This window comes from Ylistrum balloti, unplaced genomic scaffold (genome assembly GCF_031769215.1).
Source record: "Ylistrum balloti isolate Yb309-2 unplaced genomic scaffold, AGI_CSIRO_Ybal_v1 Utg370386, whole genome shotgun sequence".
Taxonomy (NCBI): Eukaryota; Metazoa; Mollusca; class Bivalvia; order Pectinida; family Pectinidae; genus Ylistrum; species Ylistrum balloti.
This window is the reverse complement of record NW_026782268.1, coordinates 240,971-258,709: the sequence shown is the minus strand read 5'-3', so window position 1 is coordinate 258,709 and position 17,739 is coordinate 240,971. Positions and strand designations below refer to the sequence as shown.

Here is a 17,739-nt window from a genome sequence, read left to right as displayed (position 1 = left end):
GTTGTTCGTTCTATATTTCAATGGTTTTACGTCCGAAAGTACTTTGATTATCGATGAAAGATGTTTCCTAGCATTGACATTTACCAGGTGTTTTTAAGGTTAACAGATTTTTAACAATTAATTGAAATTGCTGATTGTACAAGTAATATGTTATACTGCTCATATCACGCATGACCGTCTATCATTCCTTTTACTTTTGTTTGCTAATGAATAGGAAATATTGACTGATTCTGGTTTTCAGTCAAAAAACAATCAGATCATGTTTGTATAATTCGCAACGCGAGCTGTAATATTTGTTTCTGTTGCAGGCCTCAACGAGTTGAGATGACGAATGGACAACACAAATCGCAGCCCTTGACATCAATACTAGCCTTCTTGTGTCTTTTTATCGCGGTCCACTGCTCAAAGGAGAACCTCCCATTACACAACACTAAAGTAGGGAATAACATTCAGAAACGAGAGGCGGATACAAGTTCAGATGAAGCCGGTTTAGACTATAGCACTTTTCACGAAGAACCAGTGAAACGTAGTGCAAGTGGTATAAACATAGACGACTTATTGTTAACAGACTCTCCTGACAAAAGAGGACGAGGGGGCAACAGATATGGTTTCTATGGTGCTCTTGGAAAGCGGAATGATCCTGAGGACATGGAAAAACGACGCATGCGCAAAATGTTCTATGGATCGTTAGGAAAACGCATGCCATCATTTTTCGCTGGGTTAGGGAAACGGGATGGAGGTTCTTATGAAGAAGATGCCCTGGAGGATGAACTTGATAAACGAGGAAGGGCCAACAAGTACTTCTTTGGAAGTTTGGGCAAGAGAGATCTCGAAGAAGAGGACGAAGACGAAGATGATGTAGAGAAGCGACGGATGCATTTTTTCGGGTCATTAGGCAAGCGGGGACGCAACAAGGGTTTTCGATTTTATGGCAATCTAGGAAAACGAGATGGAACGTCCATAGAGGACATGACGGACTTTGACGGAAGTGACGACATGGAAAAACGAAGATTTAAACAATTCTTTGGAACATTAGGAAAACGCGAGGACGATTTGGACCTAGAAAAAAGACGAAGATTTGCTTTTGCTTCATTGGGGAAGAGGCTCAACGACGATAATGAAGAAAATGACGACATGGAAAAACGCCGAATGAAAATGCGTCCAGCATTTTATGGATCTCTTGGAAAACGCCGTCAAATGTTCTTTGGAACACTTGGAAAACGATCGGTATCCTCCCCAGATGATGAACTGTTCGACGACCAGACTGAAGATGTTCATTCTCGCAGGAAAAGATCTCTTTCATCACTGAATCTGTCCAGATCTCTGAGGAACAGATCATCCTATGGCCGCGCCAGACGGTACAATAGGATAGCTCTAGGACGACGTCTCATCCGGAGGACACAAAACTTTCGGTTCTTTCCCCAACTTGGCAAGCGGTCGTTCGAAACATGTAAGTACATATTTAAGACTCCTTTTTTTGTTGATATGTCTTCGTTTCAAATAGATATGTGTGCTTGTTTGTTCCAAATTGTATTCAAATGATCTGTTCGTAGATTTTACTGCACAAACAAATAAGATTTAGTAATCATTTTGTTCATTTGACCCCATACACATTGGATTTATTCGGCGGCTGTTATTCGCCTTGTTGCACGAAACGCGTTACGCTACAACGATAAAAACAGCTTATGCCAAGCAAGGGCAGAAGCCACTGACCGGTTTCGGTTTCAGATCCCGGCAGATTGGATGACACTAACATACATACTAACGTAATTACTATATGATATAAATGATCTTATGACCCAATAGGGATATCCATCTCTTTCTACTCCGTGTCTCCTTTAACACTCGAACCTCAAGCAGCAGAAAACATGATCGGATGCTTCAGAAACAAGACATTTGATTGAAAGGCTTGAAGAAGCCCTTCAGATTTCCTACCTGTAAGATGACACAGTCCACAATCATACCTGGTCAGGGGAAAATACAACAAAAACCCAACAAAAGTGAAAATCCACATTCCAATTCAATAAATCTAGTGCAAATATGAACTAATAAGAAAATAAGATAAGATGTTCTGGAAAAGCAAACGCCATCTGTTTCATCGACGACAGCCGCTATGTAAGTCTTAGAACTAGGGTGATCATAGTTTTCATGGGAAACAACTTCACCAATTGGATATTTAAATTAATTTGCATCGACTATAATTTTCATTTTAATATACTTTTGTTTTCAAATTAAAAAAGACGGGGTTCTGTTTTCCACAATTAGGGTACATGGGAAATCAATTGACATCTGTTCTGAGGACGAAGATTCGGTGCTGACGATTTCATGCAACCGTCAATAGTTTTGGAACGCGCCGATTATTATGCTATGGCAATGTGCTAGGTAGTGTGATTCGACTATACATCGCTTGCCCCTTGTCCTTGAAACATAAGCTTTATGATCACCAGATGATATATTTTTTACTTGAATGCCACTCCGATTTTTACAGTTACTTGCACTTTGCTCTTTTCAACCTTTTCATCTTGTATTCAGATCCTCTCTCTTAGTTTTCAACCAGTTTCTTTAAAATTCTGTATGCTTTACTATGGCATGAACACGCATACAATGTACTTCCCCATGATACTATTGTTTTCACTTCCCCATGATACTATTGTTTTCTTACCTAGTCATATCAAAAGTGGGAAATTTAGCAGTCATACTGTTACTCTAATTCCTTAAGCAATGATTTTGCAATACAATACTTGCTTTACTAATTAAACAACAGAGTTTCCATAAAACGCTGACCTAATAATGACCCGTCATTATTGCGTTTTGTCAATACATAACTTCAGTTATTATGAATGTCATCAGGTGATTTAATATACAACATGGCGTGACCCACTGAATGAAACCCCATACCATTACTTAACAGTTTACAAAAATAACAAACAATTCAAAAAACGCAATGGTGGTTAAAGAAATGTCACAAGTGCCTACTTCCTGCCATTTTATCAAGGGATTGTCACCAGTGTATCTAAATTACCATAACACAGCCTCTAACGACTTCGGCTCATTTCTATGATAGCTGTGCATTACCGACGTATCGAATGCATTTAAAGAGCATTAATGAGCGGCTGCAAACCTAACGAAACAATAGTGCATTATGTATGACTATATTAGTAGACAAAGAAACAAAAGCCACCACAAGCTATTACATCGACACCGACTGGTACGCGTAGGAACCATCTGATCGGCGTGGTTACTATTTATATTTGCCTCACCTAGAAAACATGTCTGTAGTTTTACAAGAAATCTTTTTCTTGGTCTTGATATAAACATGTATTTATGTTTACTCATTTCGCCTAGATTTAAATGCGGTTGACAAAATCTAGATTAGTTCAAAAATTAGTCGTTCAAGTCAGTGTATCCTTTTGATATCAAACAAATATCAACAAAACTGCCGTCTTATGTATATATTCCTTATCAAGTGTGTGATAGCCTGGATTTTAAAAAGTGATCGTAATTAATTTTCCATTTAATAGCAGATTTTATAATGATCTCAAAGTTTTTTCGATTTTTTTTTCGAGTCTTGGAGAGTTTTAACTGGTTTTAAATAGATCTGTGGAAAACAAAAAAATGACGTAGCTATTTTGTTGCACCATTTTCAATTCATGAAGTAACGTCATTGTCCATATTATGTTATCACAATCATTTTCTGCATGACGCATCCAATGCAAAATGCTCCAAGGTATATTCCACAAGTGAAATGGCATTCTTTTTAATGTCAATTTATCATACATGACATGATTAGTATACATTCTTAATCACTCATCAAGAAACATCATTAGGACCAATACAGGGTAAAGAATAAACTGAACCATACATCACATTAACGAAAATGAAAAAAAGATCAAATCAAATCAAATTGTTGGAAGACAGAGAAGACATTGCTTTTCTTGTTCTAATTTGAGATTTACGTGGCGGTTTTCGATGACGAAGCAGAGGACGCTTACCTTTTCGGAACACCTGGTCTTATTCTTGTACTTTTTTGCACGTGGAAATCTTTCTTTTGTTCTTGTCTTGCCAACGTGTCATGGAATTTGTATTTGAATAAAAATCTCTTGATAAGTATGCATTTTCTTGCTGTTGGAATGGTAATAATTTTTTTGTTTTTTTGTTTTTTTTGTTTTTGTTTTTTTTTTGTTTGTTTTTGTTTTGTTTTTGTTTTCTGTATTTTATTATGCTATTGGCTTGACGTATTTTGTCAAACATATTAGTTTGATATCACAGGGAAAATGCCATGCTACAGTGGCATTATTTCGGTCTATGAATGGTCTCGTCATCCGGGGACATAGTTTTCTTACGACATTATCTGCGATTGGCACGTAATGTTAACTGCGTCAGTGAGTCGTAAACCAAAACGAACACTATCGTATAGTGGGTAATAACAACTGAATGATCTTTGTTCTGTCTTATGTAAGTAAAAAGCTAAAGGTTCACAGAAATTTATCAAACATCTTCCGGAATAAACCTCTTTAATACGGAAAAAGACAGGAAATGTAATTCGTTCATTTTTTGACATTTTCGTGCCAAGACAAGACATTGGTCGATATTTCTGTCTGTAATAGATTACGTTGAGTCTATCAATGGTAAGATGCCGTGATGCTGTCACAAATATAGAAATACGATACTAGGCCCACTACACCATACTGCCGATACCCTATAACTGTCCGTAATCCTTCCTTTATCATCGTATTTTATTGTGTGAAGTTTGCAACGCGAAAGCTTTCATGAAATGTTCAGCATTAGACTTCAGCGACCATGGTTGCCCAAGATGCAACACTGCTAAGAAAAGCCTCAATATTTTCAGTAGACGCTACTTCGCCCTTGAACCCATAAAACTAATATTCTACTGGGTACAAATACTTATTTTGACTGCCGTTCTGTTTTAAACATCAAATAACGCTTACAATAAAGTCATACCTCAAATTGTATTATTGTTTTGTTGATTACCTGTTGGCATGGAAACATCAGTTAATGAAAAGATGTCGCAAAAATGGCTCTTTGACTACCACCCGACGTGTTTGAACTTCATTTTAAAGACTTTGAATATTTTGTGAGCACAAATAACACATTGACAATAAAATGCATTTGATTGGACTGCAGTAACTTACACCCTACTTGAAATGCTTCTTTTAAAATTATATAACAAGTTGTATATGGTCTTTCAAAACAATACATATTCAAAAGTTTAGAGTGTTTTAAAACCGTTTGTCTGTTTACAAAGGTATAACTTACTTCAGGCTTTGATATGAAATAAGATAAGTTTATTTCTGGTTCAGGACGTCATAGTCCTCTAAACCAGACTCATTACAATACAGTATGAATATCCCTGTCGGTTCTTACAAGGACGAAACAGATGTATGATGTGGTTTCAATTCATTGTTTTAGCGCTACTGATCGAACTCTAAATTCTCATTGAAAGGTTTTATTCACTTGTGTGTCTTTTGTACAATTATATGGATGCTTTGTCATTTTGCATCTTTTTCGTTTGATTGCTGTTACTAGGTTCTGGACCGTTTTGTCCGCCACGCGATTTATTTTTCCTAATGACGTTTGTGTTTTACGGTCGCCATAGATACCTTATTAAGAAATATTCTGTTTCTTAGCTTGAAATGAAGCTGGACGTGTTTGATTCTCTTTAGATTACCTGTTGGTTCCGTTGTGATATATCTTTGTTCTTATTTGAGAACGTGACATTACTTACCTGGATTGACCAATATTTACATGCGGGTGTCGTTGAAGAAGCGGAAGACGCTTACTATTCCAGAACAACTGGTCTTATACTTTTTTCAGAAGTCTCCATGAAAATATTTCCTTTGTTCATATTTCGTCGTAGTTTTATTGAATTAGAGTTTAGATGATAGTTATGTTGACATTTTTGTATTATTCGAAGGGACGAATGATGTAATACTCATTGCGGTAATAAAGAAATAATTATTATACCTTTTACGGTTCCGGAATACAGAAAATATCCTTAAAGCTAACACGGGCTACATATAAATGTAGTAAAATAATGTGTGTTCTGCTATAGATTATACATTGCATGACAGACATTGAGGCGAGTCTTTGCTCTTCTTTTTATGTGTAAAGAACGTTTGACCCGCCCAGAAAAGGCAAAGACAACATCGTTTCTGCGTGCCTGTCTCTCTCACAAGGAAACATTTACCTTTAGTTGGTCCAATTAAATATAACATGTCTACATCATGATTTTAATCATTTTGTGATTAGATATTAAAATGGTTTACAAAAGTTCTGAATTCGTAAAATGAAGAAAACAATTAAAAAAGAAGAGAAGATGGTAAAGACGGTTTTGCGGCATGACATGAGCAAGGCGATATGTAAAAACAAAACAAAAAAAGACACACACCACCCCCCCCCCCCACCCACCCCTCCAAAAAAAAAAAAAAAAAAAACAAGAAAACACGCAAATGGATAAAAAGGTAGCCCGTGTTACATTGGTTGTTGGTTAAGAAATAAAACATAATTGGTAATTGACTATTTATGTTATTTCATCTATTTTTTTTTCAGACGGAGATCCCGAGTTTAACGAGGAATATTGAAGACCATTCTTCATGTCACTTTACCTGTGATTGGCTGGATTTTTTGCACACGTGATCTCCTGCCAGCCATTAAAATACACCCTGGAGTGTCTGTGTCATCTGATATAACATTGTCTTTTTTTCACAAAAAAGAAAAAAAACAAAACAAAACAAACTGAAACGTCTCACTACGTTGCAAAGACCCAAGAAATAAAATCATCATTATTATCTATTTTCAATTAAATAATGATATTTTTCACTGAATTGTGTCCTATTCTGCAAATAAATAGATCCCATATGTTCCGTAGATGTATAACTTTGTACAGTTTTCAGAACGATGTTTACCTATAGTTTCTTGCAATGTTTGTTCTCAAGTCCATCAATGTATGTTTCTTTCGATTTCCGATGCCGATCTGTGGAGCCTACAATGACATTATGTTTTCTTTTTGTTGAATAAAAGTATTTTTCTACTCAACTTAGGTGCTGGAGTTTGGTTTTGCCGTCAGGCAAAAGAAAACAATATGGTCGCGAATAGATTTGTTTATACATAAAGGACTCTCATTATGTACATATTTGTATTTTAAAAAATCCAAATCGTAAAAGAAACAATATTCAGAAACCGTAAGAAGAGTTAAATATTGTTACAAATTTGACACGCAACTTAAATCTGCTTATTTGCATTTTTGTGAATTAGAGAATAAGAACCACTGTAACGGATCGGAAAAATAAGTGCATTTTCCTATGTACATTAAGTATTCACGAATTCTGTGTTTTATTGCTGAAGTGTCTAAGCAAATATCATTCCTGTTTTGACTCTACTAAGGTGGTGTTTGTGGCTTAGTCGCCAATGTTGATGACACTGTGAGGATTTTGTCGAATAATTACGAGCAACTGACGGGTTTCCTTGTTTGTGGAGGACTAATAATCACATCTAACCCTGACCAAAAAGTACGGAAACATGGCTATCTTGTCCATCATTTGCGTTTATTGTCATCCCATCAGTAATTACATACTCCACTGGAGGGGCGGAGTACAGAACGCGCGCGCAGTAATGGTCTGGTTCAGCCAGACGTTTGATGTAAGCCGATTTTTGCTTGGAGTCTTAAGAGAAGAAAATGACACGACACAGACAATAATGGAGGTCAATATTGTGGATGCTGTATCTCCAGCGAAGAAGCCCCAATTTGGATTAATCCAAATTTCGACAAGTTATCGAATGGGATGATTGCTTCTTTAATGTGTTTGATCAGAGCAAAATTTTTCATCCGTATGATAGAATTAGCAGCCGATAACACATTATTCACTACTTTCTGCAGGTGTAAGCTATACTATGTGACCGACTTTCTCCTACAAAAAATTAAGAAACACTCCAATAATTGATATAAAGATCATTTCTAGGCAAGCATTTTTGATGAAGTTTGTGTCAGAGAAAAGTGTACTTATATCATTGTATCTTGTGTATTTTTTGTTGTCCATGAAAGCTCTTCATTAAAAAAGCAAACTTCGATCCTGGTCCTCTCTTGTTTACTAGCGATGTAAAACATACGAGTCTCGGTGATAAAAGTCTTTAGAGTAAACTGAAATTACTGGATATTGTGCCTGAAAGTGTACCCCGAGCGTGTTCCTATATTTGGCATTGAAATACTTCATATTTATACAATACAAGGTCAAAAAAGTGCGAACGCTGTAGTTGATTCCCAGATATCATGATATATCAGAATGCATACCTCTGACCCAGCGGCGATCGTCCCAACAAACGTCACTGTCAGCCCTATATCAGGAAGCTTCTATCTTGTGTTCGGTTTGCAAGCTTTTATGCTGTTGATACTTACTTATGTAAGTTTAATATACATATAGAATTTACTTTTTACAATTCTAATTATGAAACTATTTCCTTTTGAGTTGACAAAAGATGTACCTGAGGACACCATGTAAATAAAGCTGTTTTATCATAATTCGTGAATCAGACGACAGTTAATATTATTTTATTTTTCATTATCCAATTGGTCTCAAACAAACTGATAACCAATAAAAAAAATCTAGTCACGTGAACGAAAGAGACCCACGCCACCCCTTTCTTTTCAAATGTAGATAAACTACTGACACAGATCCACATGTACAAAAATCTACACTCATAATGAGAGCAACACGTGAACTTTAAAATGCAGTTTTAAAAGAAACAATGTTGTATTTGTGATAGAAGTATTTGCATCAATAGAGATATGGAGAGGGAATATTTTTTTATTTTAATCAATGTAAAACTTATGCATTTTATTCATTGACTTTTTTCTTCAGATTGGTCCCTATACATTTCCTCATTATCATGGCTAAGGACATTGCTGTAAATTAGGCATTCCACATGTTTGGACGGCATAAATATACTGTATATTTACCGTTGTGGTACCACAGTACAGACTTTTAGAATATTTACCGTAGTGGTACCACAGTACAAACCTTTAGAATATTTACCGTAGTGGCAACCCAATACAAACCTTTGGAATATTAACCGTAGTGGTACCACAGTACAAACCTTTAGAATATTTACCGTTGTGGTACCACAGTACAAACTTTTGAATATTTACCGTAGTGGTACTACAGTACAAACCTTTAGAATATTTACCGTAGTGGTACCACAGTACAAACCTTTAGAATATTTACGGTAGTGGTACCACAGTACAAACCTTTGGAATATTTACGGTAGTGGTACCACAGTACAAACCTCTAGAATATTTACGGTAGTGGTACCACAGTACAAACCTTTAGAATATTTACCGTAGTGGTACCACAGTACAAACCTTTGGAATATTTACGGTAGTGGTACCACAGTACAAACCTTAAGAATATTTATGGTAGTGGTACCACAGTACAAACCTTTAGAATATTTACGGTAGTAGTACCACATTATAAACCTTTAGAATATTTACCGTAGTGGTACCACAGTACAAACCTTTGGAATATTTACCGTTGTGGTACCACAGTATAAAACTTTTGAATATTTACCGTAGTGGTACCACATTACAAACCTTTAGAATATTTACCGTAGTGGTATCACAGTACAAACCTTTGGAATATTTACCGTTGTGGTACCACAGTATAAAACTTTGGAATATTTACCGTAGTGGTACCACATTACAAACCTTTAGAATATTTACCGTAGTGGTATCACAGTACAAACCTTTGGAATATTTACCGTTGTGGTACCACAGTATAAAACTTTGGAATATTTACCGTAGTGGTACCACATTACAAACCTTTAGAATATTTACCGTAGTGGTATCACAGTACAAACCTTTGGAATATTTACCGTTGTGGTACCACAGTATAAAACTTTGGAATATTTACCGTAGTGGTACCACATTACAAACCTTTGGAATATTGAAATTCTGGAACGACACAGCAAATTCCTTATCAGAGCTTAGACACTGCACAATGCTACTCGGCTTTGCTACTATAAAATTGTCTGTTTGGTTTTAGTTTAACGCACTGTTATATGATACTTCGTGTATTTGTGGTTTTCCTTGTGACATTGTCATCATTATACAAATTAAAGTAATATTTTATCTAAAAGTTCATTACTTTGAATATTGCACCCAATTTGGGTACAGTTTTGTTCGGAAATTCTCATCTAAACGTATACCTTAATCTAAATATCTTCTGACACGTGCAGTTCTTCCTTAAGTCTAGTAACACATTTTGATTGTATTAATGATAATTATTGTAGATTTATGCATGTTTCCATGACAACAATTGTTTTCCATATGTAAATGTATATTGGGAGAAGGATTTGTGGTAAATTCTGCATCATTTCTTGTTCTATGGTTGACAATAAATATATTTAAATCGATCACTTTCGGAAAATTCTGGCAAATTCCATTTGACTGCTTTCAAGCTTGCCTATTCCTTCCTGGGCGGTTGTTTCTAGTAGTTGGGCTAGTGACGTCACAGCCGATAAGGATCCCATTCAGCGCGAGTTACGCTTATATTGAATTAGCAGTAGAAGGACAGGTGAAAACCGTTCACCCTACACCTCGTAAACAGCGACGGCATAATATATCATACATTTATTTACCTTTAACACGAGTATTTGTCGACCTGAGAAAGATGGTACCCTCTGATCCGTAAGGAATATCACCTTTTTATGGTTAACACATCTTCCTGTTAATCTTAAACATTTAGTACTGTTTTGTTATAAGACACGCCAAGTAAAATGTCCAAGTGGTTACTAAAAGTATGTTTATTTCAGCCCAGGATATCAAATTGCAATGATAACCTGGCGTCACAAAAATTCTCTTTTACTATATTTAATCTTGGTTTCCAATTTGTAATGATAACCTCTCGTACGGGAATTGACCTTTTGTCGTAACCTGTCAGAGACCTCTCGTTCAGTAATGGAAGTCGCCTTATGTCGAAACATTGGTAAGACCTCTCGTGCAGAAATGGTATTCGCATTTTGTCGAAACCTGTGGGAAACCCCTCGTGCAATAATTGAAACCGCCTTTTGTCAAAACCTGTCGGAGATTTCTCGCACAGTAATGGAAATCTTTTGTCGAAACATATGAGAGGTCTCTCGTGCAGAAACGGAAATCGCCGTATGTCGAAACTTATTAATAGTCTCTCGCGAAGCAATGAATATCGCCTTTTGTATAAACCTGTGGGAGACCTCTTGGCTAATCTCAGATTTGGGATTTCGTTTGCTTTGTATAACAATAACTGTTGCTGCCGATTGCCGAAATATTTAGTCAATCGTTTGTGCTATTATACAAGTTTGGTTATGAAGTGTCTGTTAAAGAAGTCCATTTAGTCGAGTGAAATAAATAGATCTGAGAGAACGTTACATAGATTTTCAAGACACATAAGGAGAGTAGAGTGTGGGAAGAACTTGAACTGCATGATTTTATGGGTTACTGACGTATTTTAGTAAACTTATGCACCAAAAAAGTCCTAGACGGGACCATAATTTTGTATATTAGTTCTTAAGAAATAGAAATAAGAAGCCTCCAAAAGTAAAAATATATTACCTTTTCGAACATGCAATGGAACTTAACTTGATACAAGTACACTGTGCAATGACGAGCCGCACTGGAGAGGTACCCATGAAGTTTCATGAGAATCAATTGTGTCGAGTTGTACCGTATATACAGTACTGAGATTGCATAACGCACCAAGACCTTTGTGTGTACATTGTCTATAAATCCCCCGCACACAAACATGATACAGTATCTAGCGAACGACTGTGCGATAGGGTAGCACACTTTGTGCGGTTTTATAGAATTGGTTGATTGATATTTCGGATTGACAATAAAACGAAAAACTCGTGTAGTTCTTACCAAATACAATGTTGCTTCCATTGGGATATTCATATTTAACCAGTGTTTATACAGATCATTTTCATTTTGACAATTATCGAAACACAACCGAATTATACGTTAACTAGTCTCCTTGTGTATAAATTTCACACCTCAAAGAATGGTGAGAGGTGTGCCAAGGGCAACAGAATAACGTATATACGCATATATATTCGATAAATACAAAAGGAATATTGTAAAAAGTAGTAATGTAAAGACGGTCTGTATTGCTCAGGGGCCTCAAGATAACTGAGAATTAAAACAAGGTAAAAGTACGAGGCCTTTCGGGTGAAATTTACCAGGAATCCTCGGAATTATGCATGAACTCTGTTGCCGTTTCACAACATTCCGCCTCGTTACATAATAAAGAAGATGTGCTAATAAAACACTATGCCCCCGAAATTCTGAAGTAGACATTAAAACTGCACTAAGGCATGTGACTTGTAGGTCAAATTAAAAGTAATACTAATTCATAGCAAATTTGTGATCCTCAGGAATGTAGATACATCTGTGTAGGCGTGTTCACAAATTTGAGACGCGTAGATCTGATACATACAAAAACATCCAACGAGTTAAAAAAAAACCCAGCATACATAAACGATTTTCTAAAACTAGGAATGAGTAGAATATATTACACACAATAATGTTTCTGGAATTAGATATAGTTCTTCCCTAGGAATAGATTGTACTTGAAGTGTGGGAGGACGTCTGACTACGACTGTTCGCATGGGAGGACGTTTGACATGCTTGTGAAACTGATTATAGCTGTGATGTGAAGGATTCAGAAAATAATCACGGGGGTGTTTTGCAAGAGGACGAATAGAGGCTAGAGGCTTTCTTATTGTCTATGAGGATCGTAAACATGGATATTTTGTCAATTGTCGTTGTAATCTGTCCCCTTTTTGACACGCATAAATGTGTACAACGACTTTTATAAGTGTCCTCAAGTTTTTCTAATTCAAGAAAAACAGAGCTAGATTTTATAAATGGAAAGATTTAAAACCAAATTCGCAAAAAATATAGAGATATTAAAAGATAAAAACGATAACATCAAAATTATCTGTGTGAATGGGGGACGTAATCATGCCACGCCATTACCTAACAAAATGCAATTCATCAGTCACACCCTGTAAACGATCCGTGTGGCCGATAAGAAACAAGGACTTCCGGAATAAACACAAAGCAAAATATGTATAAAACAATATTACAGGTAGTCTTAAAAGTCAAATACAAAATAAATTGTATACACAAAGTACCGGTCAAAACCATTTTTAAAAACTGTAAAACATAGGACAAGGCACACCACACAAAAGCCAGAACGAGTCATTAGAACATTTCACGCAGAAATTCAGTATGCACTTTCCGTAGGCCTGTTATGTAAGGTTAAGATAGATTCGCTGCTTAAAAAATATATGTAAAAATGTATATCTTTATAAATTGTATATTAGGTGAGCTTTTCAACTAACAAAAGAGATACATGTCCACTCTTGAGACAAAAATGTCCACATTTCTACATCTGCACTATTTAGAAATGTAAATTGTAATAAAATTATAAAAAATTATTTGTAATTACAAAAATTTCAGTCTGATTTTGAAACATGATTGATGAGATTGCCTCATCTAGCCGAACCAAAACAGCAAACACAGAAATTTTAATTTCGACCATTGTAAACACAGCGATTACTGTAAAAGTAACAAAGAGAATCGGAATAAACAAACTCAATTTTCGGATTAAAAAATAACACGTAATCCCACTTCTGACATCAATGTTGTAAAATCAATCGAGTAGTGTCAATGGTTTATCGTATTTATATGACCACTTTGTTAGACAGACCCGGAACGACAGGTAAAGACGTCAGTGTTGTACTGGATCCTCACGACAAATGCGGGTCTAAACACTGGTAATGGGAATGTACGAGGCCTTCCGAGTGGTACATTGTAGCTACACGAAATCCTCGGAACAGTACACGAATTATAACGCCATTTCGCAATAGGAACGTCAATAAAAGTTCCTTTCTGAAGACATAAGAAATTAGAGGACTTAATGCTGAGACAAAGGGAGACGCCATTTAATGTTAACATATATATATATTTTTTTAATAAAATGACTGCCTGTATATTGTGACCAGTACGTCATTTTAAAATTTAAACCTACTGCTATAGAATCGTACAGTTGTACCAAATAACCACACATTATGCGCACCGATGTGTAAAAGCAAGCTTTGCCCTGATTTCCTGTCATGCGCACAGACATGTTGTGCTGCTCTAAAGTTCTATTTCCGTAATGGACGTACCGTATTTGACAAGTTCATATTAATCAGGTTTTACAGAAAAAACATGAAACAAATCACCAGACCAAAAGCGTACAGAAAGATTTATGATAAAATTGGGCTTACAGCAGTACACATACCCTTCTTTGGCCAATGTTATCTGCGTCACAGTGTCCGTGCGAAGATAATTGACTTTTTCCCGATGACCAATTTGTTACTATGTCTAATATATCAGTTTCAAGTCACAATAACAGGTTTCCTTGCCAATCAGATATGCGTACTAGTAATGGTAAAAGCACAATAACCAGGCGTAGAGTGATCAATGTTAAAACCAGATTCTTTAAAGAATCCGTAGGGAGACCGGATATGATGCTGTTGACCATATCGTGTAAAACTAAAGGATTACAGCTGAGGTTATCAAGAGGAGGCTGTTCCGTGCTTAAATGCCACCAGAGGTTCAAATGTACGAGATACTTAAGTCGAGAGTAGTTTAATCTATGCATCTTTTAGCGATAAAACAAATTACACTGCATGGAACCCATGTCCATCCACTTCATATGGAAAGTATAGTCGATAAACATAAAAGGAACAAGATTTAAACATTTCGAAACATGCGAAAAACAATCTGATACACAGGCCGTTTTGAGAGGCATTGTACTGCAGCACATTCACAAAAAGTTACTAAATCACAATATCGGATTGACTCAATTCCGCAAACACTGACAAGAAAGCATACAGCATGAAACGATTGCCAACCAAAAAACGAAAAAAAAAAAAAAAAAAAAACAATATCGCTAAAAAAAACAGTATATTTCCCAAAAATGGCTATTTATTACAGTTTATCGCGGTACGAGTGAATACGCAAAACTGTTCTATGTGATTACAGATTTTACGTTCTGATACAGTAAATTTAAAATGCAAAATATCGCTTACCACAACCATAGATTTAAGGACACAATGTTATAGAAGGTGATGCGACTGTTTGTGATTGTATGTCTCTGAATTTTGTTCTTGTCGAGAGCTTCACCTAAATCAAATCGTTTGTTAAGAAGGTACACATTTATTAAACAATGATGGCTTTATGTTGGTTGATATCTAGCTACCACAGTTTGGCATACCTCTGACACTTAGAATCAATTACATTTAACTTTTATCATGAACTATAATACATAGTTTATGGCTGTTAACTAAGCCCAATGGATTTTCACGGTGCATTCATAGTAAAAGAAAAATGAATTGATGGTGATTATAAGCATTCATTTATAGCAATGTATTCTTAATTGCCTCACAGAACATCCATAGAACATACGAAGGTGTTTTTTCTTATTTGTTTGAAGAATACAATAAATATTTCTTAAACCAGACTATGTAACAAAAATGCACCTTTCAACACAGACGTTAATTATATACAGTAGAGTCGGATAATGAACTGTAAATCATACATGCAGTTTTTCCGTCATTCGTCCTGGATTCTAAGGGCCTAAAACGAAAAACTTTGAAGACGACGAAGGATGATCAGAAGTGATGTACATGTTCTACCAGGAAGGCAAACACCATAGAGAAAGCTGTCCTCTCGCGTTAACACATCTAACATACCTAAACCTCACACAGCTGTTTCACAATATTCTTCTTGTAGGCCTCCAGCACCACTAGTGATGAGGCAGTTATAATTCGGTAAAGACGTCGTTGTGATTTCGGCCATGTTAAAGAACCCATAACTTTCCTCGCCCCGCTTCGACGGCCGTCATACATAGGTCAAAAGAAAAAAAATATATCAAGTTCTTCCTATCATGAATGTGAGACGCGTTACTGTCTTTGGACTGTTGTATTAAGGATTAAGTTCACCTCACTTCTAGATTTTGATACGTTGCATCAATTCTTATTACCTTCAGCCGCCTCCTAGGTTTTACACTTTAGACCCCTGATGTCCGAGAAGGACAGAAGAACGGTATCATTTGTGTGTCCTTTTTGGAGCAAGACATTTATAAATGTTGACAAATAAAATATCAAATTTAGTTCCTCGTTTCCATGTCACTGAATACTTTCTTTTAAAGTTTATGCTAATTAGATAATTACATTTTTCAACTTTCGAAAAAAAAAAGAAACAATGTTGATTTTGAGTGAATATCATCACGCTGTTTTTATATATGAACCTTAGTAATTTTTCAATACGAGAACGCTGCACTAAAACGGACACACGCTATGTTTTTTTTTCATTTCAATCAAGCAAATGATCAGTTTATATGATTGCGCTCTAAAAAATTATGAACAATGTCATGACAAATGCGTGAAACTGCTAGGAAGTCAATGCTGCTTAATCACAGAAAGCAGTGAAGAATTGAGTTTCGGTTTTGAATTTAATTTCTTGTGAAAAAAGGACTGTTCCCCACTCTGAATGATTAAAACTTGTTAATATTGGCTAAATTATCCAATACCGGGAAATTAAGAACACAAAAATGGCCGGACGAAATAAAAAAAAACAATAAAAAAGCAAGATATTGATTTTGAAGAAACATAATATGATATGTAGGATTAGAAGAATTTTCTTATATTAGAAAAGGAGTTTTACGACAAGTTACCTAAGATATGAAAAAAAAAAATTATTATGAAGCACCAGATATAGCATAGGACAAATCTATATTGTGTGTGCAACGTTCAACCCATATTTCTGCATATGATGTAATTTGGAGCCTGAAGAGAAATGGAAAGGGACAGCTATTTTAAGAGGGTTGTGTTCGTTTTTGTTTCTCCAACGGTCATCAAAGCACAAATGAAAGTTAGCTATTCCATTTGTGAAGATGCAGTGCCTTGTCGAACAAAAATGTTTTGGTAACAAAGGAAATGCCTTGAACATTCGAAGACAGGTATGGACTATTAAGGGATTACACAAGGAAAAGTGTCATGGAATGATATAATTCTACAGGTTCTTCATCTGTTGTTTCTACCATCAACTTAAATGTCCCACACCTAGGGAATAACAAACTAGGTATTGATCAAGTGGAAAGTATTAAAGGGAAAGGCAAACCAGTCCTGCGCTGTCTATTACAACTTAAGATCTAATATGCAAGAGCGCTAGAAAGTTTTTTTTTGTATCTAAATCAAATTCCCTCGGCTGTCTTTTGACTATGCCCTCTAAAAATCAATTTCATTGAAAATATTGCGAATGTCTCGAGGGCATCAGAACTTTAAACTAATTGTTTAGAGGGTATTCGATAGTACAAATCTTAAAAGTGACAACACAGCAGCATTACTGGCTGAAACGGGTGTCGGTTATATCCAATTTTTATTAACAAAGTTTCTGCTAGCATAATTATCTAAAGCTGAATTTGCGTTCACATCGGAATCGATAGAAACAAGGACGTTGTTCAAGCTGACAAAGCGACACTCAAGCAGGCTATATTATGACGAATGCTGCAATGTCATATAATTTCGTGTAGCGTCAAAGCAAACAGTTATTTTTCACACTTCCTTCCATTTCACGTTAGCGAATGTTGTTTTAGATATACAGAATTTGGCAGTAACGTTTGATCAAATGACCTTTAT

General features: G+C 35.8%; 1 protein-coding gene across 1 annotated transcript in view; it reads left to right on the top strand.

Moving 5' to 3' along the window:
• The first annotated feature begins 324 nt into the window (after positions 1-324).
• The window catches only part of LOC132554146 (uncharacterized), a 34,702-nt gene continuing 17,287 nt past the window's right edge, over positions 325-17,739 (top strand). Inside the window, exon 1 of the mRNA XM_060218448.1 lies at positions 325-1,450. Coding sequence (XP_060074431.1) covers positions 325-1,450 — 1,126 coding nt within the window. The remainder of the gene's footprint in view (positions 1,451-17,739) is intronic.